General features: G+C 42.5%; 1 protein-coding gene across 1 annotated transcript in view; it reads left to right on the top strand.

The window, feature by feature from the left end:
• SYN3 (synapsin III) overlaps window positions 1–24,384 on the top strand; it is a 210,346-nt gene extending 185,962 nt beyond the window's left edge. The window contains exons 8-14 of the mRNA XM_009557594.2: window positions 218–360; window positions 5,139–5,213; window positions 8,454–8,556; window positions 14,122–14,256; window positions 18,998–19,082; window positions 20,567–20,864; window positions 22,395–24,384. Of these exons, the coding sequence (XP_009555889.2) occupies window positions 218–360; window positions 5,139–5,213; window positions 8,454–8,556; window positions 14,122–14,256; window positions 18,998–19,082; window positions 20,567–20,864; window positions 22,395–22,527 (972 nt within the window). The 3' untranslated portion in view covers window positions 22,528–24,384. The remainder of the gene's footprint in view (window positions 1–217; window positions 361–5,138; window positions 5,214–8,453; window positions 8,557–14,121; window positions 14,257–18,997; window positions 19,083–20,566; window positions 20,865–22,394) is intronic.
• The last annotated feature ends 98 nt before the right edge of the window (window positions 24,385–24,482 follow it).

The raw sequence follows: 24,482 nt of genomic DNA on the forward strand, positions 1-24,482 counted from the left end.
ATGCATGAGGAAGGAGAAAGGGGTTGATTTGTTCTGTGTTGGCTTGGATTGGGGAACCTCTCTTTTTAATTCATGCCATTCCTGCTCCATCCTCAGCTCCATCTCTGTGGGTTTTAACTGATGTTGTGCTATTCAGACATGGAGATGACTTACGCTCACAAAGTATTCCTGTCCTTTTTCGCTCTTACCACTTTTCCACTGGATTTTGGCAATCAAGGTCAAAGTTGAGAACCAGCATGACTTCCGGGACATAGCCAGTATTGTAGCCATGGCAAAAACCTATGCCACTACTGAGCCATTCATTGACTCCAAGTACGACATCCGCATCCAGAAAATCGGAAGCAACTACAAGGCTTACATGTGAGTGCGTGGCTATGCTGGAGTGAGATGGAGGGGAGGGGGAGACTGCTGTGGATGTGATTCAGTTGGTGTCTGCTCTGGGCAGGAGTAGGAAGCTGACTTAATTTCTTTGAAGAATAGCCCTGCTGTTCTCCTCCCACTTCTGGACCCAGATCTCTCATCTACCGATCATCTTCTCCATTACTCACTGTCAGCTCATTGCTTCTGGAAGGTAAATGTCTCTCTACGTGTTTCTGACATTCAGTTAGTTTCCACTGTGATAACTGTGGTTTGCCATCACATATCATTTCTGCCTCCTGTTGTTGAAGGACTCATCTTTCCCAGCAAAATCCTCTAGCTCCCAGTACCCTCTAGAGGGAACTGAATCCAGTCTCTTCCCACATGGGAGGAACAATAAAAAAGATTGAGCCAGCTGCAACTCATGGAGTCCTACAGTCTCCAACCCATAGCAACACCCCCTCCTCTCCCCAGCTGGAAATTGCGGCACTGCAGCCACATGAGGACAGGAGGAACACACAACACTGGGTACGAATGGTCTCAGCCTGGCCAGCATGTGCATTTCTGTGAGCATTTTGCATGTGTGCTCCTTGAACTGTAACAAAGGAGGGAAAGGAAGGGGCACTTCTTTGGGTGCCCCAAAGCTCCTCCCTGCCCTTTGAGGTAGTGAGGGAGGTGTCACAAATGCAACCCTCAATACTGGTGTGTTTAAAAATATTAAAAAACATTCAGCCAAACTTCAGTAGTTCTCAAGCTCAATTAAAGGTCTAACCACATGAGTCGGTAAGACACCTGTTTCTTCTTACTGCAAACCAGTAGATGAGAAAAGACAAATAGCACAGCTTCTCCACAAGCTCCTTATCCAGCCACAAAATTTTGGACAAGCAGACAGCTCCAGCAGTACATTTTTCAGGTCACCAGATAAACATCGTGTGTTACCTAACATCCACAACACTATGAGTTTTGGGTCCATGTTTACAAACCCTCAAGCCATAGTTCTGGCGAAACAAAGTTAAGTGAGATAATCAAATGTACATGACCACATATTTTTCAGCTATAGCTGCCTAAAATTCCCAGTTAGATTCCTCAGTTAGCACAGAGGTATTTAAGTAAACTAGATAATGCTTGACTCACATTCTTCATGGGAAGGACTTGTGGGGCACTGGGCTATTTAGTGTGAACTCAATGAGAGAAAATTCATTTTAAATCTGATCAGGTCAACAATAGCACAGTTGCCTAATATTACATTAACATCTTACAGAGTCTAGCTCAAATTGGCCAAAGGAAGGAAGGTTTAAAATATCAATTAAAATTCCCTGTTCCTGCCAACTTACCCAGCCTTGGCTCCACAGCCTGCTCTCAGCCTGCCGCTAAGTAAAACAAAGGTCCAGTTAGCCTGACCATATTCTGTCCCTGTTTATTATTCTCATTCACCATGCACTCATCCAGACAAGGACCAGAAATAATACGAGATGATTGAGGAAAGAAAGCAGTCACAATAAGAGCTAATCCCACTCGGGAATATAGCTGCGCAAACAATTGTTTGCTAAATGAAAAAACTTTTCACATTAAAACAGCCATGAACAGGAAACACCTTAATGAGAAACGAAGCTTATTAGCAAAGAAAGCAAACAGCAAAATTCACCCAGTGACTTGGTAACCCCGAAGTTTGACTTATATTGAGAGAGCCATTTATGGATGTGAGCTTGGGAAAGCAGTATATTTGGTCCGATTATGGGCTGTTCCTTCTCTCCCAGCATCAGACAGAACAGAAGGTTATTTCTATGGTATAAATAAGTCCCTACTATGTCCAACACCCAAAATATCAGAGTTCTCATTGGTGTCTCAAATAGAAGAATAAAAATCATTAGTCATGCTAGGAAATCTCAGCCTTAAAGGCAATGACAGCATCTGCAGTAACGTCATATTAATTGAATTACTTTGATCTGTGAGCCATAGAATCTACCTCATATTTTTATACCTTCACCCACACATATAAACTTTGAAAGCCCCCTTCCTTCTGAGAAAAGACTGAGTACTGAAATTCTCTAAAATGTGTTTACTTTGCATCAAGCATCTGCCAGAGGGAGGATGCTGCAGAGTGACTCATGCATTCCTCTCCACCCCAGATGTTCAATGCACTTCCTTCCAGCCCATGACCCAAGGCTTGAGTTCAGTTTCCCATTGACTTTAGTGCAGTGACTCCAGATTTACACTACTAACAAACACCTACTTAGGCCGTGCCTTGGGCCAGTCTCAAAACAGCAGATAAACATGTGATACGTGCCTAAAATTCCACCAAATGTATTTGACTGTCATTGTCATGCTGGTGAAGAGAAAACACAAGTATTGTTCATGTGCCAGAAGAAACTGGGACAGAAATTATGCTTGCACCCTCATCCCAACTAGGGGCATTTCCAGTTAAGACTTGTGAAATATTTTTCACTTGAAATGAAGTCAGCTGCTGTTGAGTTTCAGAGGTGGGCTATTCCTCACCAGCTCTTAGTAAGAGGATATTATCCTCTCCTTTCTAGTTTCATGAGTGTGACTTCTGATCTTGACACCTGAAATACGGTTCAGTGTACAGGGGATACGACACCAATTGTGTCTAAACTAGACCTACTTTCAGACTGAAGTGGCCCAGCTTGGAGACGGTGATTATAGGACACCAACAGCCCCTGATTTGCTAGTCTATCTACTTACCCTAAGAAATGCTGAAAGTGTCTTGGTCACAGATCTGCTTGATCAACTGGTTCCTAAAATCCTGGAGTCCTTTCCTTCAAGATACTGACTGTATAGCGTTCTGGGCCCCTAATGTTTAGTATGATTGGAAGCACTTTGATTTTCAGCCCCTAAGAGAAATGGGGCTTGAGGCAGGGCATCCTTATGGAGAGATTTTTGTCTTCAGTCTTCTTTTCCACTTACAGTTGAATACAAAAAGAATAATAATAATTTGACACCTGAACTGTTCAGACATGCTTGGAAGGGAGCGAACTTAGCACAGGCTGTGGTGTAGAGGTTTGGTGAGTAGTCCAGAGGACTTCAGATGAAGGTTTTCCCTTTAAAAACAGGAAAGTTTCCTAACAGGAAAATTAGGGATACAGCTGAGAGAAATATTTCATATTTTAGGCCAAATATTGGCTGGAGATGAGTAGACATAAGCCAGTCAAACCAATCAGCCCAATGACTAGACCAGAGTTTCTATTTTGGGAGCTTTCCCACATCAAACTTCCTTGTAAAAATGCATAGCTGTGTTTTTGGTTTTCTCCGGGACAACACAGCTGCTTATATTTGGTATGCCAGGTACATTTTCTAAACATTGGTATCAAATAATCTTGTCACTAATCAGACTGCAGGAGTTCTCGTCAGTACTAATGGGATTCTGGATGCCATCTGCCACCACAGGACAATTTTCTGAACATAGATGTTAATAAAGAGTGGTTCTTCCCATCATAGAAGTGAAAAATGCAATCCTAAGAATCTCATGTCAAAAGAAAAAGAAAGGCTGAGAGTTGAACGCTGACCATACAGGCCATCAGAGGGCTCATAACACACAAAGCTTAGGAATCCATTCTTTTGCTTAGAAAGTAGGGCAGAAAGATCAATGTTGGGAACAAGGGACAAGAGCCAACTATATGAAAATACAGTTATTCAACACAGTAATTATGCTCCTTTGTTATCCCTCCTCTGACTATTTAAATTTCACAGCAAGTATATATACCACTTCAGAAGATACATGGAAGAAGTACGCCAGGCTTACCAGAGTAAGGGGGAATCTTAGACAGTCAATATAATAATCCAAGTTTATGGTCTGCAGGTCATGAGTATTACCATTGTTTCACAAAGTTTTGCAAGTTCAGAGTCTCTATTTCATATCATGTTGAAAAGGTGAAAGAACTGGCAGTGAGTGTTCCCACCACCTCATGTTCAAGTGTTGGATCACATCTCATACTCCCTTCTCCTAAAATACCTAAATCTTCATCAGCTTAAAGGTACTTCCTGGATGTATCTTGTCCGCTTGTTGACTTGTCCTAGCATATACCTTATGGCAGAGTTATTAGCACAGCATTGTCACAGCAGGCTGTTCAAACTCTGCTTTGTGCCTAAGGTCAAGAAAAGGAAAAACTTTAACTCCTTGATGGATGATGATGAAACCCTGGACATGCCAGCAATAGTAACTTTTTTGGAAATTAACCATCAATTGCAGCTAGCAAGACTCCAACAGTTTTGCAGCTATAAATTCTCCAAGTCCAGACACAGAGAGCCACAAACAGCTCAATGAAAAGTCAGTGAAAAGAGGGTATAATCATATATTTTATGACACTAGTACAATTGAAATCAAAGTTAAGGAGACCCAGAATATCAGAGCTGACATTTGTGAAGATGCTTAGGTAGATGTTTGCCTGGAAAGTTGCTCTTCCATGGACAGAGGGTGCTACCCATTGAAGAACACAAGGGTGTTTAGCCCAGAGATCTTCTACAGGCATTTCAGCTCTCCTGGGTCTGATGTCTAAAGAAATAAAGCACTCGTAGAACTTAACGTGTGCTTAATATTCCTTAGAGTTTTTCCTAACTCCTCATTCAGTTTTTCATGAGTCTGCATGACATATCACGTATGGAGTGTTGTTGAGGCAGGATTTGTGAAGGCTTCTGTGAGGCAGAATCTCACCTCATCCCCTCCTGTACAAGCACTGAGTCAAGAATGAGTACTACAGTATGAGGCAGGATGGGGCAGGGGTGTACTTTCATGTTCGGGTTATGTTTTTGGTTTGTTTTCCTAGGAGGACGTCCATCTCTGGAAACTGGAAGGCAAACACAGGTTCTGCAATGCTAGAACAGATTGCAATGACAGAGAGGTAAGGAAGAGAGTTTCAAGACAGTATTAGCTATTCTTGGGTTAGAAAGGAGGAACTGTATTTCAGACTTCGGTTAATTGAGAGAAATGGTAAGTGAGGTCTCCCAGGAGGCTAGATAAAGGAATTTAAAAGACCAAGTGCTTCCTTAAAAAAATACTAAGGGCACAAAGGCAAACTGTCGTATTTTGGAGAACAGATTGGAAGTACAGATAGAAACCAGCATTGCTAAATCATTAGATCTTTAGTGAATATAGCCACAGGAAACAAGACCAGCAGGCTAAGGTCAAGCACACGAGCACAAACATGTAGGGATAAAAACAGAAAGGTCACAGCACAAAACAAGAAGCAACAAGAAGTTATTCTAAGTATGTTATTAATGAGAGGCAAACACAGAAAAGTCTTCTTCTTCTCCTCAACAGAGAGAATAATCTGTAAGCTGAAGTGTTGAAAGCATTTTTTGCATCAGTGCCCCAAAAGTGGACACTATTTCAGCTAAGGTCTTCTCACTGAAGCAAAAGGAGTTGCCTCATGCACCTTACAGGATAAATTTGCGGATGGTATATATTCAAATCACTGTGATATTTGCTAATATTGCAACTGCATAACATTTGTTCACTTATAGTGATTTATGATTTGCTGTAACTCCCAAACCCTATTCTGCAGAACTAATATCACAGGATCATAGAATGGTTTGGGCTGGAAGGGACCTTAAAAATTATCTTAGTTCCGATCCCCTTGCCATGGGCAGGGATGTCTTGCACTAGAACAAGTTGCTCAAAGCCTCATCCAACCTGGCCTTGAACACCTTCAGTGATGCGGTATCCATGAGTCTCTGGGCAAAGTCACTTGTTCTCCATCCTATGTAAACAGATTATTTGTACATTTATAGAATCCATAGATTGTGTGTAGGCACTCATCCCTACTGAATCTGATATTTTTTTCAGATTAAACTTCCAGTTTGTGGTATCATGATCTGACTCTGTCCAGGTCTGGGCATCACATTTAAAGAGTAATTGCTGACCACCACTTCGCCCTAAAGATGAAAAAATTTAAAGGCCACAAACTCTACAACCATGTAAAAGGCTGCTAATAGGGCATTACTTACTATTTATATTAGTAGCATAATACTGTAAGAAATAATGGGCTTAAAAAATAGCAGGAAATGTTAGTTTGAATATTTTCTAACAGTAAGGATAGTGTAGCACAGAAATGGATTGCCTGGAGGAGATGAGTAATCTCTGCACTCTTTCAGACCAGATTAAAGAAATGTCCCCTCTTTAGAGTACAACAATTGTGCAGATGATCATCTAAGGTCCATTCTGCACTTTTAGTTTTGAAAGACAGAGAAGCCAAGCCAAGCCTCAAATCAGATGCTGAAGGTGACTCCTCAAGACCCTAACAGGACTGTGGGAACTCAACATTATTATGTATCCTAGTTGTTTATAACACAGCTGAAGTTAGAGAGATGAAGGGTAGACATTTCCTCATTGCAGTGTCATAAGACTAAAATCCAGATTCCTGCCAGCTTGCCACACTGCATTTTGAAGGTTCATTTTATACATGTAGTACCACAATTCACCGCTCTAACCTTACCCAGCCATAAATCAACAAATCCTGTGGAAATCTGTGAGTCATCAGTGCATGCAACAAAGAATGTGCTGAAATCCTCTGATGAGAAGGAGCAACCCAAACTACCTGCTGTACTGAACAGTAGCTCAAAGGATTGACTCGTTCAGGTAATACTAGCCAAAATGGCAGTAAATCCACTGCAAATGCCAGCCCTGATGTATATGCACAAATACGCTCTTCTGTCCTGTAGCACTGCTATCCCAGCCTATCAACCCTGATGCTTCCCAGTGCTCACCTAAGGCCAGCAACATACAGCTATTGGGGTCTCTGGCACCTGCAATAATTCCCTGTGCTTGGTGGCTTAACCCAGATACCTAGAGAAGTCCCTCAGGAGGAGAGGTGGTTTATGTGATGGTGTTCTTGGGTGTGGGGTAATGTATGAGGGTGTCTCACCATGACTCCTGCCTAGCTCACAAGGTCCATAGTTCTTCTTCTTATGCTACTGACTCCTTCTCAGGCACTGTCTTCCTCAGGGGGACTGGGGTGAATGTGCTTGGTCTCCTCATTAAGGATAAGAGAACACCAGTATTCATATAAGTCATATTCTTTCTTCTTTCCACAGACATTTTGTTCACACAAGCTGATCATTATATTGTCAATCTATGGGGGCTCTTGCTGGCTTCAAGGATGTAAACTTGCTCTTTGGCCAGAACAGCTCGTTTCCCAGTCCTTGTAGGGTTTGTAAAATGTCAGCGTATTCATGAGACTGTGGCCTTCCCTCCCCTCTCTGCATCTTGTCATAGTCCTGCTTACAGACCTGCTGTTCTGAGATTATTATTTTTATTGAAATTGTGTGACTGCAGTGCAGCTGCACAGGAAATAAAACCAGGCCACCTTATTCCCTCCTCATTTCCACAGCAGAGCAATGCGGTCCCCCATAACGTGACTCTTGTCATTCTCTCTTCTCCTTTGATACCAGGATTGCTAAGGGGACATCAGCTCATATTCCTGTCTTGGAACACCCAGAGAAAAGGGCTACAGCCTGTAATAAAACACTGCATGGTCCATGTGATGGGACAGCCTGGTTAGAAGCAACACTGAGGGGATAGAAGGGAGGCAGGAGGATGTAAAAGGAAGAAATTGAAAGAGTAAATTGTAAAAAGCAGGAGCTGCTGGGTTACAGATCAGGGAGGGGATGGCCACTCCTTGCTAAATTCTGCACCGACTTTCCAATCCTATTCCAGCCCCAGCATCTTATCAGAAGAAAGCTGCCTGCATAGTGGAAGGCTTTCAAGCAAAGCCAATACAAATGCTAAGGGGCCAACACTACTGGAAGATTAAATAAGCTAAATATTTATAGCTTGGCCAAATGACAACTGAGTGGAGATCTGATGTAAATACCAAGGAGGGAAAGAAACATTTTAAGGTGGTTTTGAGGGTAGGATTAAAACAATCTGAAATGAAGGGAAATTTTGTGCAAAACCTTTTTTTTCCCCCATCTCCTGTGCAAAAGAGGGTGACAATGACCCAGCAAAGCATATGAAGTGTGCCTTGTGATAAAAAGGGCTTCTGAATCTCTTTGCCCTCGTGTAGGCAGCGGAACAGTTGGCTGTATTTGATGGACTACCCAATGACAGCTAATCCTACACTGTGCTTCTGTGGTTTCTACAGGTACAGACTCTGGGCAGATGCCTGCTCAGAAATGTTTGGAGGTCTTGACATCTGCGCTGTCAAAGCTGTCCACAGCAAAGACGGAAAAGACTATATAATTGAGGTGAGAGCATGAGAAACCTGAATGCAAGTCATCTTTGGGAATTGTATCTACAAACATTGTCCCTCAGACTTCACGTGCACCAATGTGCTTGTTTACCACTGTGTGCATGGTTCAGCAGTCACTGCTCCTCTGTGCCCACCTGTATCCTCCAAGCTGTGACCCACTGATACACAAGAAACTGATTTAGAGTTCCAGCTAAACTGGCAGATATGCAGCAAGGTGTCACAATTGAAGTGCCTCCATTTCTCAGCGTGGACTGTGAAAGTTAATAGAGAGCCATAGATTGCTGGGCTGCTCCAGCTTTCCACTTGATAAATCCCCACACTGCAGAACCTTACCAGCATGGGACAGATTTGAAGCTACCTTCTTGTTGAGCACATAACAGCCTGCAAGTGTGGCAGGCAGCGGCCAAAGTTCTCGGTGTCTCCAGTGTCACCAGTGCCCCGTACCATCATTCCTAGGCTAAACACTTGCAAAGCCAGTGCATCTCTCATAGCTGTTAGTAGCAATCAACAGCATTATGAGCAAACATGCTCGTATTCAGCCCAGCCTGAATTCACGTGCCAGATGATGCTGCCACATTAGCCAAGTTAACCTCCTCCCATTACCCACACAGAGGTCCAGCAAGGTGATTCAGTCGATTAAACATCTCAGTTTGTCTATAAATGAACCTGTCATTCTCTGATCACTTTAAAGGGACTCTCAATAACAAAAATCCTAGTTGAATCTAATTTAAAAGAGTAAAATAACAGGTGAGCGCATAGCAAATTGCTCCATAAATAGCATGAACAATTTAATTAAAAAAAAAAAAGGTGTATTTTCTAAAATCATTTGCCCACACAGCATTCACTGCTATAACAGATCAGCAAGACAAAGCACCATGCAATTTCTGTGGGCAGTATGGACTACAAACTTTTGTGTTCAGAGCTGGACAGACTATGGCTCTGAGAGCTAAAGTTCAATGTACTTTTTGCCAGGCCAGGAGGAACACTTGGGAGAGGGGTAAATAGCGCACTTAGGTCATCCTAACAGGGCAAAGAAGGAAAAGCTGGCCAGAAAATCAAAGTGGAAATTTAAGAGACACTGAGGGAGAGAAAATCTGGCAAGTAAGCAAGTGCTTCTGTCATTATGTGACTCAAGGAGGCACAGCATCTGACCTGCTGTAAACTCCACCAACACAGGCCAGCCACGGAAGATGAGCAGAGCCAGCCTATGGCTTCATGCAGGGGTGCTGACACACTGGAAAGCTATGTGTGGGAGAGCAGTCCCACCCGCTGAGGGTTGGGATGCTGATGAGAACCACATGAGCCCTCCAGCGACTGTGCATTCCTGCAATATGTATCTGTTCTCCGCGGATCAGTGACCTGTCAAAGGCCGTGTGATAGAAGTGTGCTGCCAGCAACCAGACGCTGGCAACCCTCTGTCTTTCCTGAAGTGATGGGGCCACGGCTGACAGGTCTGCTCCTGCATGCAATTCATCAGCACCTAAAGGAGCGTTCCCTGGAGCAGACTGCTGCCTACTTTTATATCTGTATGCAAATATAGCTGAGAAAGGAAGGGCAAGAAAGCAGAGACAACTGTAAGGACATTTGGACCATGTCCATACATGGTCAGATGCGAGATGAGGATTTCATATCCCTGCACCTATTCTTGCATATAAGCCTATGTACGTGCACACATGGCTAATTCTGTGCTTAAGAATTATATACCTCTGTCAGGGTTTACCTCTGGGCTTTCACATCTACCCCTGTGTGTGACTGACTGGATGAAAAGCACATCCATACGCTAACAATCATCAACAGCTTGCACACAGAGGGGAGCGATGCACACTAATACTCCTCTCTCTGAGACCAAGGTAAAAAGCAAATGATCTAACATGATACAAATCAGAAGAAAAACATCAGCTTCAGATGGATCATGCTGAATTATCCCAGAAGAGAATCTGATTTACTTGGCCTGATGTACCAAGATCTAGCAGGCTTTCAAATGCCAGGCTAATGGACATTTTGGAAAAGGAGTAGAGTAGTGGAATACAAAGAGCAGAAAAAAGCCAAAGTGGCACCTTTTCTACTTTATGCAGATTAGGGGGAGGTGCTGACAAGCAATTAATTGCCTCCAACCTACTTCCTGAAGCACTTTTCTTGGTCAGAAACTGATCCTTTATTTTCCTTTTTTTCTTTTGATAGCAGGAGAAGAAAGTTATTTGACAGTGTGACAGTTGTACTTTTCTTGGTGAGGAGGAACAGTGTGCTGTGACATTTTACAAGAAAACATGCCTAAATGGGCTGAACAAATAAGGAATTTACACAATGCAATTGCAGGCAGTAATTAATTTTCACAGTGCAACATAGTTCTCTAGGAAAGATCTGCAGAGGCAGTGATGGGCAGGCAGTTCTGTGAACTGAGATTTATCACAGTGGTTTGTTGCAAACAGAATGAGATTATCAGCACAGCACAAGAGTCATCTTGCACCCATGGAATTTGCTGTTACTTGAACTTCACCATCTTTTCTTTTCCCATTGAAAACAGCAGAATCCAGTGCATTTTTGCCCTTCAAAGCACTAGCACACTTATGTGCCATTTTCATGGTTCATATTGAAAAGTTTCCATTTATTAAAACAGCTGTGAATTTAATGGTAAACGCTTGTACTTCTTCTTCCTCTGCTTTAAAGAACTTTGTCACTTTAAGGGAATATTCAGCATGAATAATCAGCACTTGATCAGAAGGCCAGATACTCAAACAGTGTAAGTTCAGTACTACTGTTCGCAGCCACATTCTCAAAAGAGCTTCGCAGCATGGATGATTTAATAATTTCTCCTGCCTTTTTTTTTTTTGGGGGGGGGGGGTAATCTAATCCTTTTCCATATCTCTGCAACCATATTTCTAACCCATTTTCATATCTCTGTGATCAACTAAAGGGCAAATAATATGATCCATGTGATTTATTCTTCCTCCTGGATCAGCTAAGCCCTACCTGCCATAGAGTTAGGCGGTGTTACAAGACATGCTCCTTGCTGCCCTGCAAGAACCTCTGCCAGTCCCTTCAGCACTGCCATATCGTTTCTTTTGATATGTCTAATGATCTGTTTCCTCCCTTCCTTCCTTAAAAATCACCGAACACTCCACTCTTGCACATCAGAGCATGGAATAACAAGTCCAGCCTTCAGTCCTCAGCATTAGACAGGCACAGGGGAAGGACCAGGATGGTGTTTTCATGAATCTCTTCTCTGCTTGGCCGCTTTCCACTCCCCCTCGTACACCTTATCAGGCAACAGCAGATGCATCGGGAACAACCACTGACCTTGGGCAGCTACAAAGGCTGGGTCCATATGTGCCGATGTCTTCTTGTCTTGCCCAGCTGTTCTGTGATGTCCCCAGGAAGAGTTGAGTGCAATCTGTCTGTGATTCATGTATTCCTTCCAGCTGTTTGATTTATTTCAGCGTTAGCATTCATATCTGCCCAGTTCCAGAGCAACTCCCCTTTCCTAGAGGAAAGACAAGGTGACATCTTACGCTCCTTCTCAGTTCAGCGGCAACCAGCTGTGTTGCTTTGCCCACAGAAACCTCTGCCATTTTCAAAAGGCTTTCCCCTATGCACGTGAATTTTCATTCCCATATTTGCAATTTCCCATAGCTCATGGTCCCCTGCCAAACACTACGCAGCAGGACAGCAGGTACCCTCATCCCTGGTGCACGCCTGCTGTTTCAGGTGGGACCTGCTCCAAGGTTCATTCCCCCGGTGCCTTTATTTTGCGAAACACCGTCTTCCCCTTCCTCTCCAGCCACAGAAATAGGGGGAAGCAGTCCTTAGGATGAGAAAATTCGGGGTTTAGGGTATTTTGACCAGAGCTGTATCGTGGTTACTCTGCGGAAGGGTTAGGGATGCAGGAGTTGGGCTTGGCTGGCCAGAGTAATGGCATCATCTAGTGGTCAGGTGGGTCCCTCGCACCGTGATTGCTCTACAGGGAGCAGGGAAGACCCCTTTTCTCACTCTTGAACTGGAACTGTCAACTGAAATGGCCACCTGGAATCAAAATGCTTTTAAGCTGATAGCGGAGGGAAGGGAAACCTGCGCAGAGACCTGCAGGAGGGCCCCCAGGAACCCCTGGCTAGTGAGACACAGACAGGAACTAGATGTTCATGACGCTGCTAGGAAACCTCTCCTTTCCCCACCTCATTTTTTAACAGAGAAACAGCGAAGTGGACAGTGGAATGAAAAACCACTTTGTGTATTTAGCTGAGCACTTCCATCTAATTTTCCAACCTCCTCCTTTCACCCCCTGGGTCATGGACATAAACACCCACTCTCCATGCAAACCTCAGTTATAATTTCTTAGGCTGCTTAGTCTTCTCAAGAGACGCCAGCAGAAATTAAATCAAATTATATTCTGCAAGAAAAGAGTAGAATACAAACTCAGTGAACTCATTTTCCCAGTTCCCCTTACTTTAAATCTAAAAAAAGAAGGATGCAAAACTTTCCATTTCACTCCAAGAGTGGACTCTTGCAGCCTTGCCAGGGTGGAGTGCACTTCCGATTGTTATCTGAGCGTGAGTCAGTGCCTTTCTTGAGCAATGCAACCTTTAACTCTGCATTTCCAGGGGTTTTAATGTTTGGTTTAAAAAAAAAATAGCAAAGTAAAATAAACTCTTCCAACTCAAGTATTTTGGTACAATTATATTTACTCCAGCTGAATCTTAAACTTCATCATAGTGCAGTTCTTCCTGTGGGATTTAGCGAATGTTTGGAAAGCATGTGATTTATGATGAACTGTTGAAAATTATGTTTAGGGCTGCTATACAGCTGAGGGTCTGCTGTGCTTTCATTATTATTACTGTTGTCAGACTATTTCTTACCTTAAGGACCCTTTGACAGGTCTCCTTCCCTGATCCCCACAGTCTTGTTTCCCAGCTTTTCCCAGCACAGTTGTAGTATTGCTTGGGAAGTAGTCACATGGCAACAACATCAAGAAGACAAGCAGAGAATAAGTTTACTTTCCTGCGCTGGCTGCTGTTGTTTCGATGACATCCTATTCATTATACATCTGTGGTGTTTACTTCTCAGGGTGCAGTGCTTTGCATTCATTAGTTCCAAATGTTTCCTGGTTTCCCATAGTCCTTATTGCTCTCACACCCTCAGGATGTGGTACATTTCTTCCCTTCTCCTGTGGGTCTTTCTGCTGCAATGTCATGCCCAAATATTGTGAGACAATGCCAGAGACCTCATTAATCAGTGACATCTCCTCAGGACATGTGAAGAAGCAAGTTTGTGTTTAGTTGATTTAGAAAGCCACCAGCCACCAGAAGTCTTGGCTTGGCTTCCAGGTTGTGAAGGAAAGGGAAATGAAAAGTGAGGAAAGTATGTGCCATCTCTAAAAAAAAAAAAAAAAGTGAAATCCCACACCTAGGAAAGTCAAGTCAATGTTTAAGTGTGGAGAGGAGTGGTGACAATAGGTGTTGGCAAGGATGTGGAGACACAGAACAGGTTAATGTGAGAGATGAGTTGAAGCAGGCATCTGCCATCAGGAAACCTCCTTGCTAACTGTTGATTTTCCTTCCTCTGGCAGGTGATGGACAGCTCAATGCCTCTGATTGGGGAGCATGTGGAAGAGGACAGACAGCTTATAGCCGATCTGGTTGTTTCCAAAATGACTCAGCTTGCCATCACCGCTGGATCTACTCCATCACCACTGAGACCCTGGGTATGAGCAAATGGAGACCTTACGGCCAAATCATTTTACTGAACATTTGTCTCTCTCTCTCTCCTCCCTGGGGATGTCAGGCAGTCAGATATCTCAGAGAGACGAACAGTCCCATACTGGAGTGTTATGGATAGACTGACTTCTGCTCTTCCAAAGAAGTCTCTCGTAGACCCTTTGAAATGCGCACCCCTAAGAATGGCATCTTTCTCCTTCTTCTCCTTCTATATAACTGTGACATCACACCACACATCTAAATTGCTAAATTCATAGATTCATATCAAAGACAGTCATTTTTAGAGGTTCTTGTAAAGCCCAATGTTATCTCCATCTAACACCATCCTGCAAGATAGGTTTCTTTACATTTTTTGCATCCCTTATGGAAATCTGTTCTTCCCAGAACAGAAAGTGAGAATCTCCACAAGGAGTTGTTCTATTCCTTACTGCAGCCCTTCTTCTTTGGACATGCCCTCCTCTCCCTTCATCAGGAGGAGGCTTGACTAAAGCTGAATTCATATAAGAACCTGACATTTTAGCATTTAAACTGATGCCTTAATGCTTCTAAAAAATACTGTACAAAATAAAGGACAGGAAAGTAAACAGGCTGAAGGATCAGCTTCTGTTGTATGACAGGCACTCCGGCTAAACCAGGTGCCCAACACAAAGGGTATCACGGTAAGTCCAAACCAAGCTTTAGCTAGAGTGAGGGACATTTAATAGGCATTACAAATGCTTTAAGATGGGGAAAGCAATACAAAAGGGATAGGTGGCCATCTGAAATAGCCGTGATACGGTGCATAAACGAAGAGCAAAGGGGAAGCCAACAGCAACTGAGAACATAGACAGAGGCATCTGTTTTCCAAGTCTGTAATATACTGGTACAGGATTGGATTGGATTGGATTGGATTGGATTGGATTGGATTGGATTGGATTGGATTGCAACAGACCTAAAGTAGGGCCGAAATAAGAATAAAGAAATGGTCCTGGAGAGATAGGATGTCGAATAGAAGAGTTAAATAAGAAAAGGGTCATCATCAAGAACGCAACCTACAAATAACTGTAGATAAAAATCAAGTCAATTAGAAACATGTTAACTAGAATGCCATAGTGAAAGATCATCGTACAACAAAAAATGCAGAAACTGCACAAGCTATAATTAGCAACATAAAGCTATAACACATAGTTGCTAATGTGCGGAGAGAATTAATTACATGTGAGGCTGGTGAGATGCAGAACTAGAGCTACAGGTGAAGTCTTCCACAAAATGACAAATATAACAATTCTGAATACAAATGCAGCAGCATCTATGAATACATAGAAATACCCTTGGATATCCTATGGGTATGCATAGAACATCTAAATACATTACTGGAGCCACCTGTACTAATCTCTGGATCAAGAAAAAAATCAAGACATTATGAAACTGAGTGCATAGCATTGACAGAGGCAGGAAAAAGTCATAATAATGTGAGACTACAGCTATCAAGAAGCAAGTCAAATAGCACCGTGGGAAGGAAATTCAGAGAGAGTTCTCCATTTCTATACGTGTCTGCTTCCAGGAACTGCAAAATCCAAGCACAACAGGAAACAACAATGTGACCTAGCCTTACACTCAGGTGCAAATTCAGAATGTGAATATATACCACTAGGCTTGATATCCAAGGGACAGATATGATATCAAAAAGTAACTGTATGACACAAGCAGTTTGAAAAGATTATTTTAAAATTAAGAAAATAAATCAACTCCCTCATATTAAAACTATACAGATGTTATTAGAGATGACATTGTTTTCCAGAATGCATGTATACATTTATCATCTGCTTTCGAACCCAGAATGCAAGAAATAAACTTCTAGAGCTTAGTGGCAAGGTGATAGAGGATATTCAAGACAAACAGAAAAAAAAAAATCTTCCAAATTTGGAAATCTGACATTTAAGAAAACCTTTATGCACCATCATGCAAGTAATAAAAGGAAACAAAAATAGGATAGAAATTGATTTTGAATAGCAGATAGAGGGAAGAATGAAATAAATTCTTTGCATTCATCAAAAGATGGAACCCTACCAAAGAATTGGTGGGCTCTATGGATCATCCAAAGTTAAGGGAGAAAAGGAAGACAACAGGGACAGTGTTGTGACTCCAGTAAATTTAATTACTGAGAGTGGGGAACTTCTTAAAGTAGATCTAGCATTTCCTGATCAGAAAGACAGGGAAGAGAACAAAAACAGTAGTTAAATCAGTGACGACTGATATTTTTAAAAATTATTAAGAACCCAGACCCAGAAGGCTACATCCAATGAACTGAATTCAGGAAGCAACTAAGCTGCCAAGAAACAATGTGCAATTTCATTATCAGCAGTTATTGCTCCAGAGATTTGGTGTACAACAGATACAAAATATGTGTTTAAAAATTTCTAAGAGTAGTGTAGAAAAATGTAGACAAGTCATTGACCTTATCAATTATGTCAGACAATAATTTAAAGAATAATACAGAAGACTACCAAACCAACAGAGCCATAGCTTAAGAGCATCTACTTTCGTTTTGTGAAGAAAAATGTCCCATTAACTCCTTTTGATTCTTTTGCCCTCGTTTCTTTGCGAACTCTTTCATAAAATGGTAGATAGCAGGCAATCAGTCAAAATAATGTAGCTAGATTGTAAAAAAGCCTTAGGCAAGGTAACAGACAAGTACTATTAAACAAAAGAAGCAGGAAAGGGCTAAAAGAAAGTTTCATTGTGGAGCAGAAGCTGGCCTTGGATAAAGACATAGATATGAGAGATTTTAATTCTTGCAAACAGTTAGCAGAGGGCTAGTAGGTAAAGAATGGCAAGCTTGGTCATGATAATTGGGTTAATTGAGCCACGGACAGGATAAGATGTTAATAACCTTATTTTCATGGCCACAACATGAAACCTCCTTTCATGGTTACATCTGAGGTTCTCTTCTCACCTCTCTGCCCCACTTCCATTCCTTCCAGTCAGTGTTTCCCTTCCAAAGGCATCCCTTCATTTATTAGTCTCAAAATCCTGTTTTGTCTTCATCTCTGAGAAGCCTTTGGTTGGTTGTTGGCAAAGGCTGTAGAGGTGAACATGAGATCTGATTCCCATTCTTTGGCTGGTCTAATCAGCATGTCTCACAGAATTAGGACAATAAATTTCCACCAACACCAAGGGAATGTCTAGTGTCCCAAGCTATGGAGGATGAGAAGCCAGGATGGAAAATTCCCAGGTTTTCCTCCCTGTCCCTGTGGCAAGTCCCAGAAAAACAGCGTAAAAGAAAGCCTGGCAACATCATCATGTTAATGTTAGTCATTTGAAATTGATTTCAATGCTTTCAACTATGAAATGTTTTTTCCCATTTCCAAAATCACTTAGCTCATTCTCCTGACCTTCAAGGAGCCTTGAAGACCCTTTTTATCACTGTGTTCTCCGTGTAAATAATCCAGCATGTACCGGCCTATCTGTCTCCAGCTTCCCCTGTTTTCATAAACAATTCTGTGCAATAGGCTTACTCAGACTTTTGTTAACCTTGGACCAGCCCTTTGTGCAACAGCTCTGTGTTATTTAATCTGTTTATTAAAATATCTGTCAAAAAGAGAAAACAGTGAGAGAGAGAAAAGCGCAGATGGCACCAACTTATTTGTATTAGTCAGGACCAGGGATGAAAATGAAGAATATCTGACATAACTACGTACATTAAGTCAACACAAGAGCAAACATAACCCCATATGGAGGACTGAAAGGTAAGCAAGGCTGGGGGTGGAAAGAGGGAGGACATAAACAATCTGTACACCTAGCAAATGGGACTAACCACGTCCCTGGAGAAAGAAATTGTTGCATGCAGGCTGATGAAAACTGTAGCTCAGCCTATGACTGTGTTCACAAGGGAGAAGCAGAAAATTAAGATACAGGAGAAACGAACTGGTAATGTATACAGAGAACACAGATACTGGTGCCTCTGGAATAACGTAAGTAGCTCTGCCTCTGGCATCTGCAGAAGGAATCACGAATCTGGGAAAGATAAGTGATGAAAACAATTAAGGGCCTGGAAACATTCCCATGGAGGGACTGAAGGGATTCAGTCTCTTGGCTTTAGAAAGGAGGTGAATGACAGAGAGGGCAGTAAAAATTTCCAAAATAATGAATGGCCTAGCAAGGGTAGGTTGTGAGAACTATTCTCAAAACTCAGAAGAAAGCAATGGAGTTAAGAAATGGGAAAACAGTGAGGCTGAGAGCCGAGTGAGACTCAAAGGATCTGAGTATAAATATCAAAACAAAATATCTGGAACTGTTGCAAAGATTTTGTGAAGCAGATAGCAAGCTTCACATTTCAGGGTTTAAGCTGGCCCTTGTTTATTAACAATCAAGAGATCCCTTAGGGTAAAGAGATGATTACTCCATAGATGTTTCCATGGTTCACCCCTCCTTCATTTGGAACATCTGGAGCTGGCAACCGTCCAAAGTGGGAGATGGGACTAAGAGACTCCCTCAGGCCTGACACATTTGGTAATTCCCAATTGCCAAAAAAAATTCTAAGTTGTAACTTCACTGTTATTCCCTGTGAGCAAACAACTTCTGTGCTCTTTATTACTCAGCTCTCCATTTTAGTCCCGTGAGATTTTACCAGCCAGCTGTTTTGTATGTGTATTTAAGGAACACTTCATGACTTTGCAGTTTCTATATTACCTCAGGGCTTCTCTTTGGGGACTCTGTATTAACTGGAATCACTTTTTTTCCCTCTAGCCTCCACAGGTCCAGCCTGCCTCGGCAAAATCTCAGACTGGACCTCAGCTTGGACAACTGTCTCAACCACGGCCTCCTCCCCAAGGTATAGTTCATCAGGTCCCATGACAATATGGACTGAGATGCATCAGTTTTCCTTCTAAATAAAAGTTATTGGGATAAAGTTTTCACTCATTGTTCCAATTCACTGACAAGCAGGCAGCACATTTCAGCAAAAATCGGTTAAAACAACTATTCCACGGCAGTTCAGAAAGTGAGGTGAAACATTTATATAGATTCAGTTGATACTGCCAGTGAGACTTGGGTCAGCAAAGTGAGGCACTCAAACAGGCACTGGAGGAGGATTCTGGGCACAGAGTGTATTTGTCTTTGCACAAAACTGTAGTGGCTACAAGTGTTAAGAAGTGATGGGAAGATGCTGGTACTATCAGGCTTGGAACAGACACCAATATGGTGATGCTAAGATCCTTAATCCATACATCCAGCTGTTCCTCTGTCAGCAAGAGCACACTCCTAGTTGCTCCTGACAGCAGAAGCAGGTTTGACTCGCATGGTCGCTCAGAACAACAGACTTGGTTTATTGGCCTGATCTACACTGAGATGATGAAGCACGAAGTTGCACTGTGGGTATTCAGGCCACACCAACCCCTCCATTCACATAACCAATTAGACCCCTCCTTCTTGCCACTTTTGTCCTTCCATTTCTCCATCCCAATCTTCTACCAAATTAACACCCATTTCTAATTATTTTTTCCTCATTGGTCACAGTTTTCTTGCATCCAAAATCTGGTATTTCTGGTGCCAAAGGCATCTATATAATCTTGGCATTATACGGTATTACTGATATGATGACTTAGGAATTGCTGGCCTTGTGGGATACTGGTTCCCCTTCTGTCTCCAGTACTCCTTCTCAAATGTCTGTGAAAGTTTTTTCTCACATAACTCCCCCTTGACCACCTGCAAAATCCAGCCAGCTCTCACAATGCTGCTGTAACTTTCGTCAGCTTCTCGCTGCTATCTGCCATGACCAGCAATTGCTCATGTCATATCCAATTATTTTCCACATCCTTTTCAGTTTTGAGAGTCTGCTGCCAATATGGCTGAAGCCATGTGCTGATAATGCTGGAATAGGTCTATGGATAGTAATAGGGTGCACAATCTCAAATCAAACTACTGGACCCATGAAGGGAATGCTGACCCAAACCAATAGATTCAGCTTTAATATCCTGCAGAGAGTCAATTCTGCAGTGACTCTTCCTTCACAACACAAAAAGTGCTTGCCACAAAAAAGAAATATTAGTTACATGGAAAAGTACAGCATGTTGAAGTGACTCCCTTCAGAGAGACTGTTAGAGCTTCTTCAGTACTGAGAGAGGCACCAAAACGGACCACAACTGTAGAGATATGGGCATGACAACAGTGTTAGATCTATAAAAGAGTTTTTTTTCTTATTGTTCTGCATGAAGCTACACCAAATAGTCTTTCCCCTTAGTTCTTCCATATAGATATTCCTTGCTTGTTCTCCACCACACGCTCTTCCCCATGTTTATGCCTGTATGTCCTGTTCAGGTGGGCCACGCCAGCCTCAGGGACCTCAGCCTCCATGGACAAATGCACCTCCACAGCAGCGGCTCTCTCCTCAAGGACAGCAGCCCCAAAGTCCCCAGTCCACTTCACCTCAGCAGCAAAGGTCACCTGGATCTCCACAGCAAGTTCGATCAGCAACTGGGTCCTCTCCAGTCCAGGCTTCCAAGGCTGGCATGTTCCCTCCACAGCAGCCTAGACCTCCTGCTCAAGGCCGGGCTCCCACCCAGCCAAGCCCCACTGAAACATCCAAGCAGCAAGCCACCCCACAACCACATCTGAAGTAGGTGCTCTGTTAAACTGTCAATATCTGTAGATACTAGAATACGATTGTCAAAAATGTACCCTGAGCTGGCATGAAGAATGTATCACCTGCTGTCAGGTAGTAGTCCCCAGGGACAACAGCTGGGACAACTATGAGTGACTTCAGAGGTATATGTATCTAGGCATAACAGGCCAACATTGAACTGTTGTTAGGAAGGACAAGCTGTACTTGACATCTCTAAGATTTCATAATCTTACTCTTGCTCATGCGCTCATAGTCAATTGTGAGCTCTACCCCAAGCATACCAACACACCTACTGCCTTTCCAGCAGCGCATATATTCCTTACAGGCTGTATTCCACATGTTATTGGCCAGAAAGCTCAACAAGAGTCATTCCTTCACAATTACCTGAATATAGGAGCTGCATTATGTTCTTTAGCAGGAAATCTTTTGCAATTGGTAACAAAAAAGAACCCAAACTATGGGGGTGGAGAGGGAGTAGAAGTGGTGCTACTCATTTATATAAAACTGCAGATGGTGACTGTGTGTTTAAGCACTCTTTTGGAGCAGAGCACACCACTGAATAATTGTGGCTCTCTGGTTGCAGCTTTTGCTGCCACTCTTCATGAACCATATCCAGCCACCACCACGGTAGGAGACAGGAAAAAAAAATGTTGGGTGTTGACAAAAAGTTTGACACAAGTGCAAACTGGTATGAACAGACCAGAACAAAATATAAGCTAGGAATGAGAAGATAGTTACCAGACAGCAGAGGAATGATGTACTGGAACAGATTTTCAGTGATGATGCCCACATTAGAGGGGCAACCCAAGACCAAGGGACTTGAGGTTCAAAATGTTGGTGCCAAGCATGCAGTCACCACACCATAGATATTTCAGGTACTTTAATCCAGTCTGGTATTGTGCTAAATACCTATTACTGACCAGGAGAAACCACTCAGTGACAAAGCATGGCACGAGGGGAAAACCAGGAGATTTACTTCCAAAGCACAGTCCTGGTTTGAACTTAAACAAGAGTAGATACACATCCAGAAGGACCAGCATGGCCAAAAGAAAGAGCTGTGTAACACAGCAAACAGAGCAGACACACCAGGGAGAGCAGGCAACAGCACACATCGCAGGCTACATGGCTGCCAACTTGCCCAGCCTCTCATGCCCTCATATTTGAAAGGACAGGACCACCATTCATGCTGCAGCTGATGAGAGACAGGTGACCCTCAGTATGAATCCATTCTTCTGTATTAGTAGTGAAATTACTTAACTGCCTCACAACAGTCATTGCAAATGGTGATTGCATGGTTTTAATCATGTTTTCAGAAACACTTCGTACTCTAGACTATGATACTGGAGCCACCTATCTGTGCTCCATCCTCTCCACTCCCCTCCCCTTATTCCTGGATGTGTTAGCACATGAAGATTCTCCTTGCTTACCTCTCCTTTTATCCTTGAATTTGTGATGGAACACAAAGCATCAGCTTTGAACTACCACCTTCTCCTGCCGAGTCTGAACTCTTGTTTTCCATTCCAGCAAATCGCAGTCCTTGACAAACACCTTCAGCTTATCTGAATCATCTCAGCGAGGAAATGCCAACGAAGACGAAGCAAAAGCTGAGACCATCCGCAACCTAAGGAAATCATTTGCTAGCCTGTTTTCCGATTAACAGCCCTGCAGCTGGATCTGTGCTTTTGTCAGCCCTCACTCTTCATATCAGCGTACCTGATGTCATCCTGGAACACGCTCAGTGGTACCCAGCGATTCACAATTAACACCTGGGTAAAAGGAACTTGGTAAATCTATTGTTGTTTTAATACAAAGAAAATGTAATAATGGCCTGAAAAGTGACTGTATAGAAATGCATTATTTCATTAGGTTTTGTGCATAATCAGAACCACATCTGTTCAAATGACTGATTTGTAAAGCAAATTTTACTCTTGATAACCCCTGTGGAACAAATACAGTTACAACAAAGCAAACTAGGATTTTATTTTGATTTGTATATAGTCATTACAACTGCCGATTTCCAATTACTGAACTCTTGTTGTGGTCAAGCTAATATATATATATATATATATATATAGGCTTATTTCCAAAACAGATGTGCAAAGACTGAGTCGAGTAAGTATTCATTGATTGATAAAGTAAGCATGCTTGAGTATGGAAACACAGTGAACTGTGGAACTTCATGATACCAACTATACAAAAGTCACTTTTCAGAGCAAAACTACATTCAAGTTAAATACGGTACCAGACATCTGTAAGTGCTGAAGATCACATGAGCAGGTCATCCAGATGGACTGCTGTTTTTTTCCAGAGCACTCTGCTCAAAGCAGATAAAACATCTCTGTTTCATTTTTTGCATTTATGTCCCCTGCACATGATTCCTGACTTCTGAGATAAAAATGTCATGTTCTAACCCTGCAGCCTTAGCTCAAAAATAACCTGAGAAATGGGCCTTCCAGACAAAAAACAACTTCTTCCCCTGCCCCTGGAAAACCAGAGTTCACGTTCGCAGTTCACACAAATTCCAGACAAAACCCAGCTAAACTCCAAGTACTTTGGTGACTTGGTCACATCTGGATAAATATGTCCCCCAGGAATATGCTTAATTAATAGCAGAGCTGATGAAGTGCACATACTTGTTTGCTGAGTGTTCCATAATACCGAATGGACAGAGACATGGAGTGAAATCCTGTCTCCCTCCTTGAACTCCCACTGACTTCACTAGGGTGACTGCAAAATGAATGCAAGGTGACAAACCTGCAATAGAACAAGAAAACTATCCTTTCAAAATAAGATAAGCTGGGGACCAACCAGCAACACCAAGCTCTGGGAGGGCATTGTATGGGACTGCTCCAAGCAGTTAATGGTCAGTATTAGTCCTCCTGAACCACACCCAAGAATTATTCTTCCAGAGAAAACAAAGAAGGACCTTTGCCAGGTGTGTTTTTCCTCTACGCTTGTAACATATAATGAAGCTGTAAGCACATGTACTAGAAGTGGGACATGGCAAAAATCAGGAATGACATTCATGATTGAGAAAAACACCTTGAGTAAGTCAATCTATCTACAGTTATTTCTACCAGCTAAAAAGCTACCTGTAGCACTCTGCTAGTTCTGTGTATGCCACACCTAATTCAGGTGCCAGTTCCCATCCCATCCTACCTCCTCCACTTTTCTTGAAGTTTTGTGAAGTACTTCAGTCACAAACCATGCACACAGCTCCAAGGCCAGACCTTTGGCTTTGTACTTCCCTTGGCAACTTCACCTTGATGACACTTGGGAACATCCACGGAGATCAGCAAATTAAAAGCATTTGAGCCAATGGCACAGATCTTTGCTGTGACTTACAACACGGAGATCCCCAAAGTAGCAAAAGCAACAGCAGCATTTGCTATGTTGAATCTGACGATTCACTGGTGGGGAATACAGCCAAACAACCAATTCCTTCCTGCACAGCACCTGCAACAAACATCTAAATCCAATGCAGTCATCTGGACCTTGTACGACCTACACCTGATCAGGCTTTTACACATATAATGGCTTTTGTGACCCGCAAACTTTCAGGCAAGTAACAGCATAGCTTTTCCAGGTTGGAAGGCTCTCAAGAGACTCATC

This window comes from Cuculus canorus, chromosome 1 (assembly GCF_017976375.1).
Source record: "Cuculus canorus isolate bCucCan1 chromosome 1, bCucCan1.pri, whole genome shotgun sequence".
In the NCBI taxonomy this organism is placed as follows: Eukaryota; Metazoa; Chordata; class Aves; order Cuculiformes; family Cuculidae; genus Cuculus; species Cuculus canorus.